Below are 24,541 nucleotides of genomic sequence, written 5' to 3' on the forward strand. Positions count from 1 at the left end.
AAAGGAGGGGGAGGGGGAGAGGGAGGGGGAGGGTGGGGAGGGAGAAGGGGAGGAATTGGAGGGGGAAGGGGGAGAAGGGGGAGGAGGAGGAGGGCTGGAGGAGGGGTCAGAGAGGGGCGGGCCTGAAAGCGGCCCCCCGCCCCCATAAAGAGCTGCCAGCACCCTCCCAGTCCAGCCGGCCACATCTGGCGGCCGCCCTCCCTTGTTTCCGCCGCATCCAGACTTCCTCCGGAGGTGGCTGGAGGCTGTGCATCTGGAGCTTTAAACATACAAAGGGATTGCCAGGGCCGGCGAGAACAGGCGGTGGCGCGGGCTGCGGCGCAGGGGCCGGACCATGCGCCACTGAGTCGGGCGGAGCCGACCGAGCCGAGCCGGCCCTCGGAGCACAGCGCCGCGCCGCGGAGCAGGCGCCAGCCAGGCGGCGCCGCGGTCACCCGCACCGAGCCAGCGAGTCCCGGGCGACGTGCGGGGCCCGGGAGCGCAATGATGGAGGCGCGAGTGGCCTGGGGCGCCCTCGCCCGTCCCCTGCGGGCGCTCTGCGTCCTGGGCTGCCTGTTGGGTCCCGCCGCCGCAGCGCCGACGCCGGTCATCAAGTTCCCCGGCGACGTCGCCCCCAAAACGGACAAAGAGTTGGCGGTGGTGAGTTGTCGAATTGGCCTCAACAAGCCAAGTTGAAACAAACTTCTGAGGCGGAGAATGGGAGGGGGCGCATGGGCACACGTTGCGGGGAGGGGACTTCAGAAAACAGACTGCTGTATCTTTGGCACAGTGATGGAGAGATCCCTTTTGCAAATGGTGGAGGGGGGGTATTTTGGAAACTGGAGGCCTTTGGTTAAACAACTTGGCAACATTCAGGACACAGCTGGGAGCTGAGAAACAAAGCCGGGCGTGTGTTGGGGGGCGCGGGGGTGCGGATTGCTTTGGCAAACGGTTGGAAAGGGCCCCTTTTGCAAATAACCGGGACATTGTCAAACATCTGTGAGCTTTGGCAAGGGGAGCGGGCTTTGTAAACAACTTTTGGCCACATCTGGGGAGGTGGCTAACGGGGCCTTTGGCAAGCACGTTGGTAGGCCTTTGGCAGACAGCTAAGGGGGTCTCTTTTGCACTTGGGGGAGGAGCTTTTGTGCCTCTGAAGGACTTTGGCAAAGAGGTTCTTTGGCACACAATCTGGGAAAACTTTGGTACGCATAAAGATGGGAGCTCTGGGCAAAGCGAGACCTGGCAGGCGTCTGGGAACCTCTGGCGCACATCTGGAGAGGGGCTTTGGACAACAGCTCCCTGGGACGGTTTGGCAAATAATTGCGTCAGGAGGGAAGCGAGGAGAGCATCTTTTTCTTCTGGCTTGATGGGTAAATTGGCCCGGAGGGTCAAGGTTTGCACCTCTGAGTCTCGGAAAATTTCCTCGAACTTCTCCAAAGTGTTGGCGGACAGAAGAAAAAACTGGCCCGAAGGATGGGTGAAGGGAGGAGCAAAAGGGCGCGGGAGGTCCCCTGGCCCGTGGGGCGGGGGCAGACCGAGCCTGCTCGGGTCGGAGAGCGGCCAACCAGCCCTCCTTCCTGGCCCGCCTCCGAGCGGCGGCTCAGATGCTATTTTCTTTGAGCGCGTGCGCTTGGCTCGAGGGGCAGCGTGGCCACAGCGTTGCATAATCCGGGCTGGAGTGGGGGTGGAGTGGGGGTAGCGCACTCCCCTTTGTCCCTGTAAGCTCCTCCACCCTGTCCTGGAGCCTCTCCGGGTGGAAGGGCTCCTCCCATTTCGCAGTAGTCTTGACCCCTTTTTGCTTCTGCCACCCTGGAGAGCCGCTCTTCTCCATCCATCCAACCTGGTCCCCAGCCTGCTCAGGACAGGGCTCCCATGCCCTCTGGTCACCCTGGGAACTCTTTCTCGGGATGTGACATCTCCAGTATCTGGGTCTCTGCCACTTGTTCATTAGATGGGTTGGGAGACATCCGTACATTCGTAGGGAGCTGCCTTTTTTCAAAGGCTTAGTGCTGGACCTCTTAATGTGGCTGTTGGTGGGGGCTAAGGGTGGAACTTTGGAGCAGTGACAAAGCCACCTGGGTCTCCACACCTTCTCCAGCCTATGCATGTCTGTGTTACCAAGAGGCAATTCAGAGGAGTGCTTTGGAAGGTAGGCTTTAGATCCAAGTGTGAGCCAGCTGACTCACACAGTGAGTGTCAACTTTGCTGAGTCTCAAGTTTCTTCATCTGCGAACTGAGGATAATCAGCCTACCTGTCCTGGCACTAGAGAGGTTGTCTTAGGCACTGAGAAGTACCTGGTACATGATAAGTACTCAATAAGCATTAGCTGTTGTTATATTAATAGTAGTAGTCGTATAATTATTATTATGCCCTTCATTTCCCCTCATCTTATTAGCAGAAATGCCATTCTTTAGATGTTGCTTCTCAGGTCTGCAGGGTAGCTTTTCCTATTACCCTTAGCCCCTAAACAGTGGGATGGAGAAGCCATCATGAGGTCTCCAGGCCCTTTTCATCATTGCCATATACTTATCATATGTTTAACTTTGCATATATTTGTGTTCCATGTCACCTTCCCTATGCTGGGATTTCAACCCCAGAGACCAGAAGCATTACCTGTCTTCTTCACCAGTTTATTCCCAGCACTAGCCTGGAACATGGATTGACCTTGAAAACATTGTACTGAGTGGAAAAAGCAAAGGCACTTAAAGGGCAAATACCGTATGATTCCACAGATATGGAATACCTAGAAATAGCAAATTCATAGCTATCCAAAGTAGAATAGAGTTTACCAGGGAAGGGAAAGGGGCAAGTATTTCTTGGTGGGTATAGAACACTGGTAAATTTTAGAAATTTTGAAGTAAAATTAATTTTAAAGTGAAGTATTTGCTGGATAAATGAGTTGGCTGATCCCTGAACCTCTGCAGGAGCCTGTTTGGTTTGAGTCTTGGGTTGGGCGGAGCCAGCTGCACAGACCATTTTGTTTTTTTTTGGAAACAGCAGACCCAGAATTTGAACCCAGGTTGTCTGCTGCTAGAGCCGACGCACATCGCCCCTGAGTGTCCTTATAAGAAAGGGGGAGAAAATAATCCCTATGTCGCTGGCTTGACATTGGGGATTGAACGAGACAATGGACGTAAAGCAGGGCGGTGGCATGTCACAATTCCAAACATCTGGTCCTGGAGCCGGGTTGCTTGGGCCCAAATCCAGCTCTGCCATTTGTGAACTGTGTGATCTTAGACAAGTTTCTTAACCTCTCTGTGTATTGGTTTTTTTCTTCCATATGATGGGGATAGTAATCATATTTACATTATGGAGTTGTTGTGAGTGAGCATTAAATGATTTAAGACAGATTGACTTCAATGCCTGGGCATATCGTAATCCCCTAACACAGGGTAACCATGCTCCCTATGGTTGACGGGCCACTCAGCTGGAGGGTGACAGCTGGTTTTGAAACACAGGCTTCCTAACTTCCAGCCAGTGCTCCTGAGTCTCCAGACTACCTCCTGTCTGCGCTGCAGGGCTGGGCTGGGGCTGCTTCCTGTAGCCTACCATGGCCGATGCTGTGCCGTCCTAACATGGCTGCCCTCCTCGGGACACTCATGTCTTCTAGCAATACCTGAACACCTACTATGGCTGCCCCAAGGAGAACTGCAACCTGTTTGTGCTGAAGGACACACTGAAGAAGATGCAGAAATTCTTCGGGCTGCCCCAGACGGGCAAACTTGACCAGAACACCATCGAGACCATGCGGAAGCCACGCTGCGGCAACCCTGATGTGGCCAACTACAACTTCTTCCCCCGCAAGCCCAAGTGGGACAAGAACCAGATCTCATACAGGTGCTGAGGCCAGGCTTGGGGAGGCAGGGCCATCAACCTGGGGCTGGCAGACTGGGGACCCTGAGTTTCCTAGGCCTTGCCTTTTCCACTCTGGTATCTTTTGTAAGGCATGGCATCTTAATGGTTCCCATGCAGTGTTCTTAGGAGCTCTGGTCAGACAGTCTCACATGTAATAGCTGTGGCGCATTGGGGGACTTACTTTCCAATGCTTGGAGCTTTGGCTTTTCCATCTACAACGTGGGGCTAATGGAAACTTTCCTTATAGGGTTGTTGGAGAACTAAGCTAGGTTGCATATGGAAAGGGCTTTTCTCAGTGTCTGGCATGTAGCAAGAATATTGTAAATCTTAGTCATTATTGTTATTATTAGATGGAGTCACTGGCATGGGAGTGTGGTGGAAGGAATCCAGTGACTGGTTGCTAATTTGGCTAGGGAGACCCTCCCAGGCTGAGAGGTTGGCCCTGTATAGCTGATGCTGGATTCCAAGGGTGAGATCTCTCCCCTGTGTCCCTGTGTCCCACCAGACAGGCTGCCCCTGCCAGCCTGGAGTGAGAAATGAGACTCCTGGGATGGGCTTGAGAATGTTGGCTGGTCTGGGACGCCACAGGCCTCAAGATTTTCCGGGAGGGTTGCTCCCACAATGAGCTCTGCTTGACACACGCGTACCAGTACCTGCATATGCATACACGTATGCATGCACTTGCACACAAGTATACGTATTCATATGCACACAATCATGCACCTCAGTGCATACTTGTTTGCATGCATGAATACACACTCACATGCTTATGTACACACACTCATTCTTATATATTCACATATACACATACACGCTCATAAGCATTTCTCCCACCCCCAGGATCATTGGCTACACGCCCGATTTGGACCCCGAGACAGTGGATGATGCCTTCGCTCGAGCCTTCCAAGTTTGGAGCGACGTGACGCCATTGCGGTTTTCCCGCATCCACGACGGAGAGGCTGACATCATGATCAACTTTGGCCGCTGGGGTAAGCAAGAGAGGCCGGCAGGACACCAGGGGGAAATGTGGACTAGTGGCTACTGAGGGCAGCTTAGCAGGTGGGGGTGGGATAGGTGGAGGTCGTGCACAGACTGGATGGCATAGGAACAGGGGGCAGGGCCTGAAAGCTGTGAAGATGTGAGGGAAGGTGGTATATGCGCTAGACGTAGTGCAAACCTGTAAGTAAGTGGTCTAACTGCACTGCCCAATAGTAATTGTGGCTATTTAAATTTAGAATTCAATGAATTAAAATTTAAATAAAATTTAAATTTCAGTTCCTCGGTCACTAGCCTGTTTGAAGTGCCCAGTAGGCACACAAGGCTAGTGGCTGTTGAGTTGGACAGCTTTCCATCATTGGAAAGCTCTATTGGACAGCACTGAGAGACACCGAGGAATGGTAGCCATGAGGGTGGATCAGATGCATTGGGGCAGTGTAGACGTGAGAGCAAATGCTGTGGAGCCTGGGCTCAAGTCAGTGTAAGCACGAAAATAGGTGGGACAGGGTGAACAGTCTAGAGAAGAGGGTGAGTGGCCCAGGTATAGCAAACAGTGCACACATGTGGGTGCTTGGGTGGTGTGGAATGCATTGAAAAGTAGGCTTGAGGGTGGGGTGTGGATGTGAGTGGTAGTAGGTGATGTGGTCGAGAGGGGGGTGTAGACATGAAGACATGATGGTGTGGTCACTGGGAATGAAGTAGACATGAGGGTGAGTGGTGAGCACACTGATGTGGCAGTGTGGGTCTGTAAGTAGGTAAATGGGGCACGGGTGGTGGTGTAGACCTTGCAAGTAGGTGGTAGAGATCCTGGGGGCCATGGGTAATAGTCAAGTCAGCAGATCTCTACCGACTCCCTCTGTTCCCGAGCCTGGGTAACCCCAAGGGGAGAGATGCTAGATGAGCTGAAAGGCCCCAGCCATAGATTGCGCTGTGGTTGGGTCTCAAGGCCCAGCCAGACCTGATGAAGCTGCAACCCGATGTGTGTTGCAGAACATGGGGATGGGTACCCCTTTGATGGCAAGGATGGGCTCCTGGCTCATGCCTTTGCTCCGGGCTCCGGCGTGGGTGGAGACTCCCACTTTGACGACGATGAGCTATGGACCCTGGGAGAAGGGCAAGGTAAGAAAATGACCATCAACTGCCCCAAGCCTCCTCTCCAGTCTTCTGCACGCCTCTCTGTCACCTAGCAACAAGGACTACGGTTTCCATGGCAACCCTGGGCGCACACCCCCCCCCCTGCTCTGATGGGACCAGGGAGAGGGGAGGGGAGGGGGTGAGGATCGCCTGCCAGAGTGAGTCAGAATCGTGGTCTCCAAAGAAAGACCCAGAGAGGTCTGCCTTTCACACTCTGCAACTCCCCCTCCCCCTCTGCATCACTCCCAGTTGTCCGTGTGAAATACGGGAACGCCGATGGGGAGTATTGCAAGTTCCCCTTCCTGTTCAATGGAAAGGAGTACAATAGCTGCACGGACACGGGCCGCAGTGATGGCTTCCTCTGGTGCTCCACCAGCTACAACTTCGACAAGGATGGCAAGTACGGCTTCTGTCCCCATGAAGGTGAGTGCCCGCCCTGGCTCCAGGCTTTCCACTCCCCCGCTCCAGCCTCCCCAGACTCTGCAGTGCCCCCAGTCCTCCACACGTCCCGGGCCTGGCATCCCCCAGCTGCCTTCTCTCGGCCTCAGTCTCCCCAATTTGAGCCCTCACTCCTTCCCTCTCACTTGCACAGCCATTTATTTCATTGGATCAGTTCATTCTTTAAAGTTTCACCATTCACAATAATATTTGTGGAATCACATGTTTAATGGGCTGATTACTTTTTTTCTTACATACCTTAGCATGAACTTAAAACTGTTAAACACCCAGCATTTCTCTCAAAAACCATGCTCTACCCTCCAGCCAGGACTCAGGGTTCAAGGGCAGGAGGAGAGACAGGGGAGGGATCAAAAGCCCGTGGTGAGGCTGGATGTCAGGACTCAGGAGTGGGTTGGGAACCAACCCAGCTGGGGGACCCCAACCCAACAGACTTCAGCCATCACTCTTGCCCTTACGAGTATGTGAGTGTGTGTGTGTGTGTGTGTGTGAGAGAGAGTATGTGTGTGTGTGAATGTGTTGGTGTGGCATGTGTGCGTGAGTGTGAGCATGTGAGGGTGAGTGTGTGTGTGTGTATGTGTGTGCCTGTGCATGGGGGTTAGTCCATCTGCCTCTCCTGGTCACTGTCTGTCTCTCTGTCCCTCCAGTCTGTCTGTCATCTCTGTATCTTGGTAAAGGCAGTAGGCTTCACTCAATATTTGTGTGTATGTGTATTTGTCAGGACTTGAGATGTAAAAATTTGAAGTCATATATGGAGGAAAGTGTGAAAAGGAGGCAGTAGGTCTAGTTTCACACTCATCAAACCATGATATGTGACAATCTTAGAGATTGAGAGCTCAGAAAATTTGGAAAAATGGTAGGAATTCCAAAAAAAAATTCCAAATCCTTCTTTCTTCCCATAAAGACTCTTTAGTTTATGTACGCCTTCTTCTTTTTGGCTATAATTTTACATATGTGTGAATTGCTGATCTCATCATGACTGAACACCGAGCACCAACCATCTTGGAAAAAGGAAAGATACAAATAGCTAATCAACCGTGTTCCTGTTTACGCTTTTATTACCGACAGTAAGCCTTGTGTTAAGTGAGAGACTCGGCCACTGGTCTTTAACAAGTCAGAATTTTAAAAATAAAAATATATAGCTTGCATTTCCCAGTAGGGATCCAGGTGGTAAAGTTAGCCCTCTGTATGTCAGCCCCTCTGGCTGAAACAGCCTGCCTTAACAACAGAAGTGGAAACTGACCAGAACGCCTAAGCTTGGGGAGGGTGTTTCCCTGTGCTGGACATCGGCCAGCCCTGCCTTGGTCTTTACCCAAGGCGCGTGTACGCACGTGCTCGGGGCTCGGGGCAGAGGTCCTTGTTACTCAGTCCCTCCTGACCGCTGCATCTGTGTCTGCTTCCCGCCCTCCCTGTTGGGGGCAGGATCTGAGGGGAGATAGGGGCTTCCTGGGTGGTGGAAATGCAGCTGATGGGAAGCCAGAGGCGGGGGCTGGACTCAGACCGAGTTAACACTTTGCCTGCCCCCACTCTGAAGCCCCCGAGGCCTTGACCTGCATTTCTCCTCTTCCTTTACTTCCATTGTTCTGGCGTTGCAGGGGAGGGTCTCTTGGTTGGGGGTCGGGCAGCCAGGATCAGAGGCCCTGAGCCAAGTCCTGAGTTGAGGGTCAGGCACTGGACTCCATTCTGGCCGTGGTGGAGTGAAGGGGGGCTGGTGAGGTCACTGCTGGCACCGCTCTGCGCAGATGGTCCTTGTTACGCACTTGTGGTTTTGCTAGCTGGCAGTTCCAGAGACACACCATTTTGTAATTCTGGGGTGGATGAGAGGACCCAGGAAGGGGGAACCCAAGAGACCGACCGACCCAGACTCTGAGTCCCCACCCTCTTCCTTGAACCTCTCCTGGCTCCTGTCTTCACAAGGTCACAGTAGGACCCTGGCGTGTGTATTAAGAAGCTCCCAAAGACATCTCTCCCTCCTTTCCCTTCCCTGCTCCTCCTCTCCTGCAGGGACCGCAGCAGGGCCATCCAGGAAGGGGCCTGGAGTTGAGAGGAGGGGAAGACTTCTGTGTGTGTGTATCTCAGAGCAAGTGAAAGATTGAAATCAGTGTCTTTTGAGGTTGGCGGTTCAAACCTTATCCAGTTCTTGCCTTCAGGCAACCACGAACAATTTCAGAACCAGCTTCCTCAGAGCCTCAGTTTCCCTAGTGAGCACATGGAGAGATTCTCCCCACCCTGAGCACCATGGATGATGCATTTAGCCATCATATGGTGTGGTCATCCGCCTTGGGCTGGGGCCGGGTCTTGGAACTGACCTGCTGTGTGCCAGGTGGTGACCCGTGTAATGCTGGGTGTCTAGAGGGATTGTGTTGGCCAAGGAGGTGGTGGTGGTCTCCAGGAGCTCTGAGAGGCAGCTACTTACCAACCAGCGTAGATGGGTATTAAAATGTAGACAACACTGCAGCCTCACTGGTGCAATCCAGGCAGTGGGTGACCAGCCAGCCCTATGCCCCTGCGGGTGCCCCACCGATTGCCAGGTGGGAGGTCCCTCTCTCACGCGCCCTCCCCTCTCTCCCGCCCTCAGCCCTGTTCACCATGGGTGGCAACGCCGACGGACAGCCCTGCAAGTTCCCGTTCCGCTTCCAGGGCACATCTTACAACAGCTGCACCACGGAGGGACGCACTGATGGCTACCGCTGGTGCGGCACCACCGAGGACTACGACCGCGACAAGAAGTACGGCTTCTGCCCTGAGACCGGTGGGTGTCGCTGCCATGCCCTGCCCCTCGGGGCCCAGAACTCTGCCCTCTCCCCAGGACACGGGTGCTAGTCAAGACACTTAACAGAGGATAGGGCATGGACATCACAATCCAAACGGACCTCAAGTGTCAACGACCAGTTCAGACCGATTGGCCATGCCTGAGTGTCAGGGCCACCCAGGATCCTTTCTGACCCACTCACAGCCTCCCTGACAATCCATTCTCCCTCCCTCGGAACTTGCAGTCTCTTTTCCCTTACCTTTCTCTGTTCTAATCTGTGTCTCTACCTTTAAGTCTCTGGTTTTCATTAAGGACTCCTCCCTCTCTCCTTCCTTCTTTCTCTCCCTCCCTTCCTTGTCCTCTCTTTTCCTCTTTCCCTTCCTCCACTCTTTCTCCCTCCTCTCCTTCTGTGTTTTCTGTCTTCTTTCCCTTTTTCCCTCCATCCTCCCTCCTTCGCTGTCTCCTCCCCTCCAGTGTGTACTTATGTAGTGCCTGCCTTATGCCAGAGACACAGAGGCTGCTCCCCACGGGGCCCCGCCTGCGGGAGCTCATCACATAGGGGAGCACATTGGCACCATCAGCTCTGCCAGCTTTCTCTGCTTCTGACTCCTTGACCCCCATCCTTAGGAGGGTAATTAACTGTGGCTCTGGAATTGGGCTGCCTGGGTTTGAAGCCTGGCTCTGACACTTCAAAGCAGTATCTCTGTCTCTAAGCTCTGGGTTCCCCTTCCGTGAAATGGGGACAACTTCAGACCCCGCTGCCCAGGGCTGTTGGAGGGAAGGTTAGATGTGTATGAAACACTTGACGCACTGCCTGGGTCATAGTGAGCTCTCAGTGAGAGTGACTTAGTGTCAGCACCCCCAGGACCCCTCGCTGCCCACTGATCCCATGACCCCCACCCCACAGCCATGTCGACCGTCGGCGGAAACTCGGAAGGTGCCCCCTGTGTCTTTCCCTTCACCTTCCTGGGCAACAAGCACGAGAGCTGCACCAGTGCAGGCCGCGGCGATGGGAAAATGTGGTGCGCGACCACGGCCAATTACGATGACGACCGCAAGTGGGGCTTCTGCCCGGACCAAGGTACGGGCCCTGGCCATTGGGCGGAGCCACCCCCCACCTCCCTGGGCACAGATACTACCCCTCTCACCTCCCTGGGCAGGGAGCCTGCCTCCACCACCCTCCTGGGCACAGACACCACCCCCACCCCCACCTTCCTGGGCAGACACTGCACCCCCCTCCACCTCCCTGAGCAGAGACACTGCTTCCATCACAGCCACCACCGTCCCCTCCAGCCACCTTGCCCCCACTTACCTGGGCAGAGAGAGTGTCCTGAGACCACACCCACCTCAAGCATAGGCTCTGTTCCCCAGACCCACCTATCCTGGTGGGGGCTCTGCCCATCCCTAGCAGGGACACTGACCCCCATACCCACGTGGGCGAAGACACTGCTTATTCCTTAGGAAGCAGGTTACCTGCTGAGGCCCACCCACCCTGGCTGAGACACCACTTTTGAAAGAAGACCCCATACATGCCCAGCACCCACCTCCTGGGTGGAAACCAACCTCCCTGAAGAGATATGCTCTTCCCAAATGGCAAGAGTCCCCCAGAGTCCTTCCATTTGTACCACTCCTTCAGGCATGGCTGTTTCTACCCCCGAAATGTCTAAATTCTGGGCACAGGTCACTCAGCTCTAGAGGGATGATCCCTAGCAACATTCCCACTGTAATAAAGAGATGCCTTCCAAGGAGCTGGTGGGCAGGCCCTCTGCAGGTCAGGCAGGAAGGTGGTGGCCTTTAGTACCCCCTCCCCAACTAACACATGGCAGGGAGCATGGCCTTCACAGGCAGGAGAAGCGAGGGAGAAAGGAGTGATCTTGTCTTCGGTACAAGCCCACGGGTGGTGGAAGGCTCCCCTTCTGCACAGCCCTCTCCCTCCCCATCAGCACCATCTTTGCCAAGTCCTGAAATGGCTGGTCTTCATCAGTGCTGGCCGCGGAGGACACAGCCAGCTGGAGGAGCTGTCTGCCGTCCTGGACCCGTGGGCTGGTGGGAGACAGGGACGGTATCACAGGAGAGAGCCTGTGACAGCACTATGTGGTCGATGCAACAAGAAGGGTGCTTCGGCCGCTGGGCCCACTCGATTCTGCAGGGCTCAGAGCATTTGGCTCAAAGCTCTCTGATGGCCCAAGATAGCAGTGAAGAGGGCTGGTCCAGCACCTACCAGAATTAGGTCAGCCTCCCCTCTATAATTTTTATTCTTTTCACTCACGATGAGACAGAACTTGCAGAATGTCAACTGACAGAGCTGCCCAAAGGAATTCTTCTTATTCCATATCAAATGCCATGCTGAAGCATATCCTGACCTTATCCACGCTGAGCAGGCCTTCTACCTGAGCTGGGATTCCCCTTCAGCCTCAATGGTTTAAGGCTCCAGAGCTGGCGTGGCTCCCCTGGTGGGGGGGGTGTGACCAAGGATTTGTTCACTGTGCCTACCCTGAGCAGCCACCCCAGGTGGATTGGCTTTTTACTGCTTTCCCTGGGGTAGACATGGTGGTCCCAAGGGGACAGCTTATCCCCGCTCCCTTACCTTTTTGGGGGGTTGCATGGACCAGGAATTGAAACTGGGTCTCCTGCATGAAAGGCGGACATTCTAACCATTGAACTACCTGTGCACCCCCCACTCTTTTGCCTTTTGAGGAACTCTAAGGAGCAGGTTTCCCCCCTTGTCTTTATAGAGAAACACAAAAAGCCAGAAAGCATGAATTTTATCACATGGGTTTGCAGTTGCTGCTTGTTTTCCTCCTTTATAGCACATATGAAGCCTATTTTGGAAGGTGCAAAGGGACTTTGCCTGACCCTGCTTGAAAGCAGTAGTCTATTAACTCCAGAATTCCCAGGAGAAAGGGAAATTACATTCCGCTTCCAGGCCTTCAGCCCCACGGATGGGGATGTCCTTAGCCCCTCCCTAGGGCTGGGTCCTGACTCTCATCGCTCGTCTTTCTACCTTGTGGCTCGCAGGGTACAGCCTGTTCCTTGTGGCAGCCCACGAGTTTGGCCACGCCATGGGGCTGGAGCACTCAGAGGACCCCGGAGCTCTGATGGCGCCCATTTACACCTACACCAAGAACTTCCGCCTGTCCCACGATGACATCAAAGGCATTCAAGAGCTCTACGGTAACCCTCAGCTTGGGGAGCCTCTGAGCAGAGGGTGGGAGCTGGCAAGAGTCCCATCAGTCCAGGAGGTGGGCGCGTGGTCTGGTCGGGGGCACCCAGTGGACTCAGAGCACCCCTCACATGATACGTAACCCTTTTCCTTTTCGAGCCACACGAGTATCCGCGTCCCTCGGCTTCCTCCAGAGCTGCACTGTGGGGCAGGCGAGGCAGAAACAGGGGCTCTTCTTTCTAGGGGAGTAAACTGAAGCCTAGGAAAGGAAACTTTTCGGGCCCAGGGTCACACAGGTTTGAGCTACCCAGATGAGTCTGGAATCCAGGAGAGTTAGCAAAGTAAGGGCAACATTTCCCAGCATTGTCACATGACCTCCCTCGATTACAAAGACAGTTTTCATGAAACACAGGTAAGTGTTTCTAGTTTCAATAATTATGCCTTTATTTCAATCTGTAATACAAACAATATAACTAGTACCTTGAACCCATGATTTATGTATCATTAATGCTTACAGTGAGGCTAGAGTTTAAAAAGTAAGACCATGAACAAATTAAATATAAATGGTATTGGGGGAAGCTGGACCAGGCTAAAATAGAGAAAGTGGTCTTTGGCACTCGGGGAGCACTGGACTTGGGAAAGAATCTGAGATCTGGAGCTAGAGGCTCCAGGTTTGAGGGCTTTCCCCAACTACCACTGCCAGAGAGCGAGTGAGCCTTCAACCTCTTTGCATTCGGCTTCCCTATCGGTGTAATGTGACTGGTTATTGTGGAGGGTAAAGAAATGAGTCCTCCACAACGTGCCACACCCTCAGTGCTGGAAAGGCAAGTGGCCCCCTAACAGCTCCGACTATCTCTAGGCTTAGGAAGCTGAGCTTTGGGTTCGGATCCTTGGGCAAATTACACTACCTCACTAGGCCTCAGTTTCCTCATCTGTAAAATGGGAGTAATGAGGACACCCACCTTCCAGGGATATAGAGAGGAAAGCTTTGGGTGATATGGGTGTTTTGGAAAGTGCTACAGGCCATGGGATTCTGGTTTCTCTTCCCTGCCCTCTCCCCCTGTCCAGGCTTCGTCTCCCTGTCTTACCTGTGCTTGCATTAAGGCCAGAATACTGTTTATTCTGACCCTTAGCAGGTTGGGTGGGCAGCCCCGGGTGTTCAGCTTGGTGGGGAGATCTCCTGGAGCTGGGGAGAGTCTGAGGTCAGGTGTCCTCCCCCAGGGGGCTCCCCTGACACTGGCTCTGGCACCGGCCCCACCCCCACCCTGGGACCTGTCACTCCCGAGATCTGCAAACAAGACATTGTCTTTGATGGCATCGCACAGATCCGCGGGGAGATCTTCTTCTTCAAGGACCGGTGAGTGCAGGCGCTTCCCTCCTGCCTTCCTGTGTCCCTTACCCATTATTCCTGTGCTCTTACCCCTTGCTGACGACCTCACTGGGGCTTCTCAAAATGCGTTGTGTTAGAGAGTTTTTGCTGCAAATCATTATAGCAAGAAGCCTTTCTTTTGCTCCTTCAAAGTCTGTGTGACTACCAGGTGGGTGTCTCAACTTCAAGCTGCAATTTGGGTTCAAGTCTGCTCTGCATGTCACTCCTCTCCTGGATTAGTGGCTACTCCTTGCAGATGGCACAGTGCAAGAGGCCAAGTCAAGACACATAAGCACATTTAAAATCTCCATTCACATCATGTCCAACATTCCATGGCTGAAGCAAATCACATGGCCAAACCCAGCGCCTATTCTGAGGGGCGTTCTTTCCACGTCACGTGGCTATACATATGAATGCACAATTCTCAACTAGGGGTGGAGGGAGAATTGAAAACAATAATCAGTGTACTAGAGACTTTTCCTGGAATGACTTTGACAACAAATGGCCAGGTTGCCACAGGTATGGGGAGCAAGTGTCACAGGGTAGAGGAAGATGGTGACCACTCAGTTGAGAGAGAGCTGAGACTCGCCCTTCTGCCCCATCCACCTTGCAAAACAATACAGCTAGAACCGTGGAATGGTATGCAGCATCTAGGACTGCATTAAAGAGTCCATCTACCCGTCCGTGTTTCATCCATCTATCCATTTATAGAGTGCAGTAGTTGAGAGCATAGGCTGTGGAGTCACACCATCTGGCTTAGAAACCTGGACCTGCATCTGTGGTCGTACAGTGACCATAGGCAAGTCACGTAAATATCCCCTTTGTACCACAATTTCCTCATCTATAAAATTTGGTGAATACTCAATCCTATCTTATAGGGCTATTGTAAGAATTAGGTGATTTCTGCTTAGGACATTTCCTTTCTGAGTGATGTTCAATCACATTAGATATTATTATCAACATTATCCTGGTGGCAGGGGGGGCTGCTTCATATTCAGATCATTGTTTCTCAAAGAAACATCCATGAGCCACCTACACCAGACCCACCTGGAAGGTGAGTGTTAAAATGACAGTTTCTGCCCCACCTCTACCCCCATCTCCTCTGATTGGAATCTCTGGGGCTGGGCCCCAGGAATCCACATTTTAGCAAGCCCCCCAGATGATTCTAATGCACAGTAAAGTTTGAGCATCCCCAGTCTCGTTTGGGAAACAGAGCAAGAACTCATGGCAGAATGAAACATGGTTGCAGAGGCATTAGCAAAATCTTCTGGACACATAGGAAGGCATGATTAATTGTTAATCAGTGAGTCAAAGGAGACGTCACAGATCAAGGAGCATTTGATGTGGGTCTTTCAAGGAGCAGATTTTGGTGAACGGCAGTGGGGTGATAGGTTGGGACAGTGTTTGAGAAAGAGAGACCTGCAAGATCAGAGGCATAGACCCGTGAAAGTTCCCGTCTTTCTTTCAAAAGGAAGTTGACAGGTGTTTAATGGACTCAGTAAATATTTAAGCACGGAACATATGCAAAAATGGATGCTGAGTCCTGTAAAAGACAATTTTACAGGATGGCTAAATTCAGACTTTCTAGTCAGATCTGGATTTGAATCCTGGTAAGACCTTAACTTCTCTGAGCCTCGGTTGCTAAATAAAAATCTTGATGCCTTTCCATATCATGATGTTTTGGCTGCAAGAAATAGTTTAAACAAAATAGAAATTGATCTCACATGGTGAGAAGTCCAGAGGTAAGGCTGCCTCCAAGTGTGGAAGGACTCATGGTCACAAAAAGACTGCCAGTAACATTTGGGGATACAGGTTTCTTTGTCCAAGTTCAGCAGGAGAAGGAAAGACAGAAGATAGACAGACCTCAGCCAGATATGAAATGTAAGTCTATCTTCTATCAGATTGTGCTAACATAACTCATGTGTAAACCACTGAATCAGTAACAGCTATTGGGAAATGCTAAGCTCTGATTGGTTTAGATAATGGTTTTCAAACTGAGGCACACATTAGAATCATCTGGAAGGCTTGTTAAAATACAGATTGCTGGGCCCCAGCCCCAGAGAATCTGATCCTGTAAGTGCTGAGTGGAACTAGGAATTTGCATTTTTAACGAGTTGCCTGGTGACCCTTATTTATGCCGCTGGTCTGCGGAGCACACTTTGAGAGCCAGTAGCTTTAGAGTAATCAGGATCTACTCCTCGAACGGGCATGGAGGTTACCAGAGGGGAGGAGGGATCATAAATTTGGGAGTTCCCTCAGAAAGGATGATGGTGGAAATGGATGCTAAGTAGATCACCAAGAGTGCATATTATCTTGAAATGTGAGGCTTAAATGATAGGAAGTCCATCAAGTGCTTGGCATTAATAAATTAAATTATTGTCCTCAATAAATTAAAGAATAGCTTGTACTCTTGTCAAAGTGCCGATGAATCCATTCGATTTCAATTCAGGGAATGGTTTTGGGTGTCATCAGCCCTGGTGGCTTCTAATGTAGTAGAAGAGATAAGGCATACTTTAAAAAAAAACCCCACAAAAACAGCCATTGCAGATTCTCAGTGTTGATGATTTTTGAGAGGCTCAGACGAGGGAGAGCACAGTATGGACAGAGGTATTCAGGGAAGGCTTCCTGGAGGAGGGATGGGGTGAGGTGGGGAATAAGGGGGTTGCTTCTGAGCCCTGTCATCTTGCAAAGGGTAATGCTGCCTTTTCTCTAGTCCCTCTACAATCTTCCTTTGATCTTGCCTCCTACTCCCAGGAAATGTTCGCTGGGATGTTTCTGGATGGGCTTGGAGAGGCACGTGTCGTTAGAGCTGCAGAGTGACTGACGTGATTTTCTGTGTCCCTTTCCCCACCTCCAGGTTCATTTGGCGGACAGTAACGCCACACGAAAAGCCCACAGGGCCCCTGCTAGTGGCCACGTTCTGGCCAGAACTCCCAGAAAAGATTGATGCTGTGTACGAGGCCCCGCAGGAGGAGAAGGCTGTGTTCTTTGCAGGTGTGTGAGAAGGGTCCTGCCCAGGCCCTGGACTCTGAGGGGCTCTGTGCAGCGGCTCCCATGGGGCCCACGCCAACTCTGTTTCCCACATACTCTGCACCTGTGGGCGCTTCCTCTCCTTTACGGATACGTTTGGTCAACCATTACTTCCCAAAGCATGGATTCATCTGCAAGACTGGTCCAGAGACCTGGCATGAAATATCATTGACCTACATATCAAACATTTCATTTCCTTTTCCGTTCTTTTTCAATCCTTCTGATTCCTTGTCCAGAAAAAAAAAAAATGTCAGTTTAGTGCAAGTAGGATTCTAATTCTTTTCTGATGCTAGAGCCCTTGGCAAACAAAAGTTTTAGTTATAATTTTTAAAAAATTCATTTGTTTTCATTTAAAACAATTTTTAATCAATGTATTTTTAAAGGTTTCGAAATGAATTTATTGAAAGCAAAATATTAGGTAAAAATATAAGAGTATCCAGATGTGGTATAAATGATCAAGGTAGCGTGAATATGGCTGCAATGTAGGAAACACTGCTGATTGAGCATTTATTTCAGCCCTTAACATGTGCCAGGCTTTGCAGGCACTGGGCATATAACTCCAGCCCTGATGGAGCTCACAAACTAGTGGGAGAGACAGACGACTAGACTGATATGAGGGAGGGAGGGTAGGGCTCTGGTGAACAAGGATTGGGGGGGGGTCCTACCTCATGTGAGGTAGGGGCATAAGGAAGGCGTCTCAGAGGAGCTGTTAAGGCTGTAGATACACGTTGTCCCACCCAGCCACCTCCCCATCTCCTCCATCCCATGGTGATCATGGATCCTGGCCAGGGGAGCTGCTAGCCTGCAGGATACTTTGTGCAAATTAGAAAAAGTGCCTCTTCCTGGCAGTCATGGCACCCAGGGTATGTGGCCTAGGGCACAGAGCTTGAGGTGGATCTTATTCTCCACTTGTCTCCCTGGCCAGGCATCTTCTATAATAAACTTGTAAAACTGCATAGGGAAGCCCTAGATCTGGACCCTGAACCCAGTCCTCTGAACATGTGTGGGAGTGAGCAGGAACGTGTGTCCCTCTGGTGAACGGCCTCAGTGGGGTCCACTGGCAGACAGATGATGGAAGGAGCAGGTTGGCCTCCTGGGTTTCAGTGCTCCTCACCAATGCACACTTTGCTTCCACCCCAGGGAATGAGTACTGGGTTTATTCAGCCAGCACCCTGGAGCGAGGATACCCCAAGCCACTGACCAGCCTGGGGCTGCCCCCTGATGTCCAACGAGTGGATGCTGCCTTTAACTGGAGCAAGAACAAGAAGACCTACATCTTTGCTGGAGACAAATTCTGGAGGTAAGGAAGGGTGATGGGTAGGATAGCAGAACAAACAGCTGTGCAGAGAAATGCAGGAAAGTCATGCTGCAGCCTCATGGCTCCTAGTAATGTTCAGAGGCCAGTGGGCCATGGATGACCCCACTTTTCACCTCCAACCTGCCAGGGATGCAGACCCTCTGAGAAATCACCACCAAATGAACCATCCTTGTGTACACTGCTCATACAGTTCTGGTCAGAACTTCTCTCCATTCTCAGAACTCTTTTGATAAGGCCCACGTCTGTCTGTTCTGGAGTCTCAAATTTTGGGGTGACTCACTAAAGAAGGGTATAATCAAGCTAAAGGGAATAGCTGCTTCTATTGAAACTATGTGCCAGACACAATTGCAAGTGTTTTAGGAAGTGGGTATTATTAATAGGAGTAGTATTTCCATTTCACAGATCAGGACACTTGGGCTCAGAGAGGTTAAGTAACTAGCTTAAAGTCACACCGCCAGGTGGTGGCAGGTTGGGATTCAAATCTTCACACTTAGACTCCCAGAGAACATTCTGTTCCTCCCTATACTAAACAAAAATGCACCTATGATAGTAGGGGCCAGAGATGGAGTGTAGAGGCAGGCAAGACTAAGAGTAAAATATGAAAATTGAGAAATGGCTGCCCATCAGCACAGAGCAGCCAATATCCCAGTCAGGCCTCTTGGAAGCAGCAGATACCCGCTAGCACCTCTGCAACAGACCCAGTGGCCATGAGCAAAGACCATTGAGGAACATTTTGAAAGCAGGAAACTCTCTGCTCCAGGTCATCTGAAAAGAAGGGTTGAGTTTTGAGAGACCATGGTCAAGGCTAACGGCTCACACAGCCCAATAGCTAGGAATGGTCAGTAAGCAGCAACCCAAACCTCAGGAGTTTGATTACAATTCTTTACATTTTTCCAAATGGGGAAACTGAGACATAAAGAAGTTAAATAACTTGTCTGCTAGTCACAGAGAACCAGGATTAAAACTGTGTCTCCTGACTTCTAACCCAGTGCCCCTCAGAGTCATTTGTTCAGTGGAGAAGGGGTGGCAGGTTCAAGAAAGCTTTCGGTAGCATCTTCAAATCCCCTTTCCACCTAGTATCCCCACATTCCTTCCGTGGCTGCCACTGCGTCTGGGCCCTGCAGTAGGAGGAACTACTTGTAGGGCACTCCCTCAGGCCTTTGTCTGCCATCCCAGAAATAATGCTGCCTCCTTCCCAATGCTGCTCTCTCTTCTCCCCTTTTCCCTCCCCACCTCACCCCCACCCCCCGCTACCCTGCATTCAGAACATGTTTATATCCCAGAGCTGCCTGGGTGTCAGGGTAGAATTCCAGACATATTGCTAAGACACATAGCAACTTAAGCTGATGGCTATCACAAGCCTCAAGAAAGGAAACAGCCAGCCAGGAAACCACAGAGCAGACTTTCTGCCCACAGGCTCCAGAACATTCCAGGCACATGCACATGCTACAGATGTCATTCCAACATCTTAGGTGCTCTGAATCTCCAAATCTTAGAGTCAGGGACTGTGAGAGTCACAGAATCACAGAAACTTGAATCACAGAATCATAAAACTGGTATTTTTGAATCTTGGGTTGGGAGGACTTATTTAATCACCTTCCTATATACTCTAAGATGCAAATACACAGTAACGAACGTGTCCATGTGTGGACATGATACTCAGGCTGTTAAGCATGGCAGTCTGCTAGGCTTCCAGGCAGAGTAATCTGCCTCCCAGTCATTTTTGCAACAAGCCCACATCCCAAAGCCAGGGGACATGGAGGAAGAAGCCCAGCAAGGCTTCCTTAAAAGGTGCAGGACTGAAGGGCATCTCTGCACATCAGAGGCTCTGAGCCAGATTTCACAGGAAGCAGATCTCTCCCAGGAGGGGTGGTTATTGAGCTGGAGACACTGGTCCAAATTTGGAGTCCTCAGAGGCCCCTGAGTCCTTCTGGCTGGTGAAGGAGAAAGCATCTCAGAGTGATGGAGGATGAGCACTGCCTCAGCCTGACCATCCCGCAGCTCATGCCAGTGAGTGCTTAGCCCCAGCTTTTGGAAGCATCCACTAAGCCCATAAATAACATTCAACATTCCTATGTGCCAGGCACTTATCAATGTGCTGGGGAAGCAGTGGTCAACAAATAGTCACTGCCTGCGCTCATGGATCTTGCAGTCGGTTGAGGGAAATAGAAATTAAACACATTTGAATAAAATGATAATGGCTTTTAGAAAGTAGGCTTGTCTCAATTTCCAGGCCTGAGACTATGCATCACTTTACCTGTATTTCTCATTTAAGGTAGATACTACTATTAGCACAATTTTCCAGTTGTGGACCTGAGGCTGAAGTGCTTTTTTTTTTAACTGAATCGAGAATACACAAGTGGCAAAGCTGCATGGGGTACAAATGTCTGTGTTCTTAACACCTCTACACTGCCTCCGTGCAGCTGCAGAGAAGCACAGGGGGTTATGGGAGAGCCCAGCAAGTGGGAAGTGCTGTCAGAGGAGACTATAGAGGGGTTCCTTCAGAGCCAGTGGCTTCTGATGCCATAATGCTATGTGTTCTTCCTGGAGAACAAATGGCTTCTTCAGTTCTCTAAGCTTCAATTTCCTCATCTACAAAATGGAGTTGATTCCTGCTCTCTCCGTCTTCTGGGGTAAAATGAGAAAGAAATGAGGGCTAGTCCAAGCCTGGGCACATACCTCTGGACCACCATAACTCTGGGGAACATAGTTTGAAGGGTTAGTGGAGGTGACGTGGATGGGAGTGCCAGGATTTTGAGATGGGGAACATAGATTTGGCGACCCTGGTCATGAGAAAGCATGGTAGGTTTTGCCAGAAAAGTCTTATGATGCAGCTGAGCCTAGGAAGACTTTTGTGGAGTGATGGGCTGAGGGGTAGGACCCCTGTGGGAGGGAGCCCCCAAGGAAGGCTGTTCCTGGAGTCCATAGCAGAGATGGAAAGGCTGGCTATAGAGAAGAAGCCACCCATATGAGGCACTACCAAAGGAAACTTGGCTATCGCTGGTTTGGACTCAAAGACAGATCTGCTTAGAAAATTAGCTCCACAATGGCAGGACTTTATCTGGTTTACTGTGATACCCACAGGCATATATAGAGAGAGCTCATGAAATATTTGTAGAATACTGGCTAGATTGAGTGTTCATGGAGAAGCAAAGGAATAAAAATGACAGTAACACTTAAGCAGTTCTCTGGAAATTAATAAAGAGAGAAGCATCATTGCTAGCCAGAAAGAAGAGCATGTCAACTAGTGGCCATTGTATTTACCTGAATTAAAGGAGGGATAAAGGGTGTCTACCTGCCCTGAGAGCTACACCTGGGACTGAGGTGGCAGCAGGTCCATCCTGTGACTAACAGACCTATCAGACTCATGCACACTACCTTGCATTGGGACCTCCCTGTCCCAGCCATGACGTCACTGAGGAGGTCAGCAGGACATAGATTACCATCTGCACATGGCTTATGAAGTAGTAACAAATTTCCCAAGCCATGCAGGGAAAGAATGAGAGGGCAGGCCGCTAGTCCAGGGCTCCTTGCACTGTAGCAGGGCTCCAGGTTTGTAAGGAAAGTAACATTTCTCATATACCTAGGTGCCACGCCCTGAGATAGACACTGCCCATGCTATTTCATTTAATACATGTAATGACCCCATTTTATGGCTGGTGAAATTGAGGATTGGAGAGTAGCTTGCAGCCCTGGAGCAGATAGTGCTGGGTTGGAACTACCGCTAAGAAGCTGGGTGTCCTTTTTTAGCCTCAGGTCACTGTAAAATGGAGATTACTGTAATAATTGTATCATAGGATTGTTGTAAAGATTGAATGAGAAAGCGTATGGCAAGGAGTTAACATACTGCCTGGCTTATAGTAAGTGCTCAATAAATGTAAACTGGTATTACAAGACTTTTTACATGATTGTGCCAAGTCACTTAATTAGTAAGTAGCTGAATTGGTGTTCAGACCAGGTCTATTCCATATCCTTTCCACTACACCAGCTGAAAGACCAGGACTGGTATCCCAGGTCTACCCATGAGCCATCAGCAGGGCCCTCCCTTGCCAGAGTTGGGGAGTGTTGGCCTTTCGAGAGGACCCCTGGCTCACCGTGTCCCTATTCCTTGCAGATACAATGAGGTAAAGAAGAAAATGGATCCTGGTTTCCCCAAGCTCATCGCAGATGCCTGGAATGCCATCCCCGATAACCTGGATGCCGTCGTGAATGTGCAGGGCAGTGGTGAGCTACCCAGGCCTCTCTTCGCTTTCTAGGACTCCCCACCCCCAGCCAGGGCCCTGTTCCTCCAAGCACACACTCCCTCATTGTGTAGGGAAGGCATGCTGCAGACCCGGGAAAACAAACCAGCCTCTTCAATCCAGTACTGGGAAGGCATCCAGACCTCTGACCTCTGCTCACTTGGTCCGTCTCCAGGCAGTGAGACCCAGAAAGGCCCCTCACAGCTGCCGGGCCTGGAGCCAGGGAGGAGCCAGGGAGGCAAAAGAGGCCTTTAGGGGAGGTGGAACATGGGCCTTGAGCCCTGGATTCATTCTCATGTTTAATCCAGGCCCTTTTGGATTCCACAGGAAGCCTTGGAACTACCTCCTGTTAGCAGAAGGATGAGTCCATTTGAGACAGGACAAACTTTGTCATGCTCTGTTGCTGATATGGCAAAGATCCCCCACTCAACTCAGCTTGACCCTGTTCCCTTGCTTAGTAAAATACACAGTATCAGTGAGGAACGGAATTTGGACTTTAAGGACCATATTCCTGAAGGGGCTTCTGCAAGTTCTCCGGGGGCCTAAAAATGAGTCCAGTTTGGCTTTCTAGACGAGGAGCCAGTGAAATTTCATGAAGAAAGTTTGAGCTCTAGCATATACTAAGCACAGAGCCTAGAACTCCAGGGGCTACAGGTCAAAAGAAAAGAAAAAGAAAATCAGGTGCTAAGTTAAGGATCAGCTTCAAGAATCGACTTCTATTAAGCACCTAATACGAGCCAGGGTTTTAAAGAAAGTAAACGAGATGATGGATCTCAGGAGTTACAAAGCCTAAAGGGGCCAGACAGGTAACACAAATGAGAAGCAGCAGGGGCTACAACAGGGAGTGGTGAGGTCTGGTGAATTGTTGAGCACGGGCTCATTTACAGGGGACATTGCTTCTCAGCTTCTGCTGATTGCTGCTGTGTAGGGACATTGTTAGATTTTCTAGTTGTTTTCAAGAAAAGCCAGAAACATGTATTTTTTCCTGTGAAATTTCCAGATATCTACATGTTGACAAACTTATTAGAATTTAAACAAAACAAAGCAAGGGCCAAAGAACCTTCCATGTGCCAGAATGCCTTTGGATGGGGTGGTCCCAGCCTCTCTTCTTTCTCTGTCCTAGGTCACAGCTACTTCTTCAAGGGTGCATATTACCTGAAGCTGCAGGACCAAAGTCTGAAGAGTGTGAAGTTTGGTAGCATCAAATCTGACTGGCTGGGTTGCTGAGCTGGTCCTGGCTCCCACAGGCCCTTCCTCTCCACCATCTTCCACAAACCTGGCCCTGAGCACCAGGGAAGGATCTAGATGGACCTGGAAGCCCTGCCTTCATCTCTGTAGTTAATCATCATTCTCATCCCTACCTGGTAATTTAAGATTCCGGCAAGCGGCCTGCTCTGTGCCCAAGGAAAGGTGCTGATGATACTCATCCCAGGGGCTCCTTCTTCCTCCGGTCCCACCAGACTTCAAGAGCCTTCCCCCCAGAAAGATGCCTTGATATTTCCAATGCAGCCCTGCCTTGGGTTGCCCTGGTGCTGCCCCCACTTCAGGCTCTTCTCCTGTCACCACTTTCTGTGGCTCTCAGCACCCTTGGAGCCAAATAGGACTGTCTCAAGAGGGCACTGGTGGCCCGACAGCCTGGCCTGGCATGGGGGAGTGGGATAGAAGCATGGCCCAGGTGGCTGCCCCAGACACCTGGCTGCTCACTGCTGGCTGCCTTAGAACCTTGCCTACATCGGCAGCTTGCTTGTTTATGTACTTTGTTCTTTTAGTTTAATCTTTTATTTTTCGACTTTGATATCGTATATCCTGACCAAAGACTCAGGTTGTCTGAAGTCACTGCATCTCCGTGCATCTCAGCCCACCCAGTGATGGTTGCTTTATTCACTCTATTTAGTGTGTCCCTACCCCATCGCTTCCTCCACTGGATGGAGGAAAACTAAGCCATGGCTCCCTGCTCAGCTCTCCCCTTCCTTCCCTCCAACAATTTCCCATGGGAAATGTCAACAAATAGGAATAAAGACATCGACTGAGTGGTAGTGTTTGCTGGCTGTTTTATCAGAGCACAGAGGGAAGCCACAGCTACAGCCTCTGCCGCAAGAGGATATTTAAAAGGTCCAAATCTCTGTTCCCCTGCAGGCCACTGGTCGCCTCTCCTGAAAAGGTCAGAGCCACCAAAATGAACAGAGAGAGACCCTCAGAGTGAGTGAACTGGAGTCCCTCCATTCTGTGAAAAGAGCCCTCAATCAG

General features: G+C 51.0%; 1 protein-coding gene across 1 annotated transcript; it reads left to right on the forward strand.

The window, feature by feature from the left end:
* Positions 1-446: 446 nt before the first annotated feature.
* Positions 447-24,325, forward strand: MMP2 (matrix metallopeptidase 2). The gene is made up of 13 exons (XM_077132470.1): positions 447-639; positions 3,591-3,817; positions 4,676-4,824; positions 5,822-5,950; positions 6,215-6,388; positions 9,000-9,173; positions 10,081-10,254; positions 12,192-12,347; positions 13,558-13,693; positions 16,563-16,699; positions 17,876-18,035; positions 22,168-22,277; positions 23,418-24,325. The coding sequence occupies exons 1-13, from the start codon at positions 484-486 to the stop codon at positions 23,519-23,521; spliced, it is 1,986 nt and encodes a 661-aa protein (XP_076988585.1). The 5' UTR covers positions 447-483; the 3' UTR covers positions 23,522-24,325.
* Positions 24,326-24,541: the final 216 nt, after the last annotated feature.

The sequence above is a fragment of the Tamandua tetradactyla genome, chromosome 16, assembly GCF_023851605.1.
Source record: "Tamandua tetradactyla isolate mTamTet1 chromosome 16, mTamTet1.pri, whole genome shotgun sequence".
Lineage (NCBI taxonomy): Eukaryota > Metazoa > Chordata > Mammalia > Pilosa > Myrmecophagidae > Tamandua > Tamandua tetradactyla.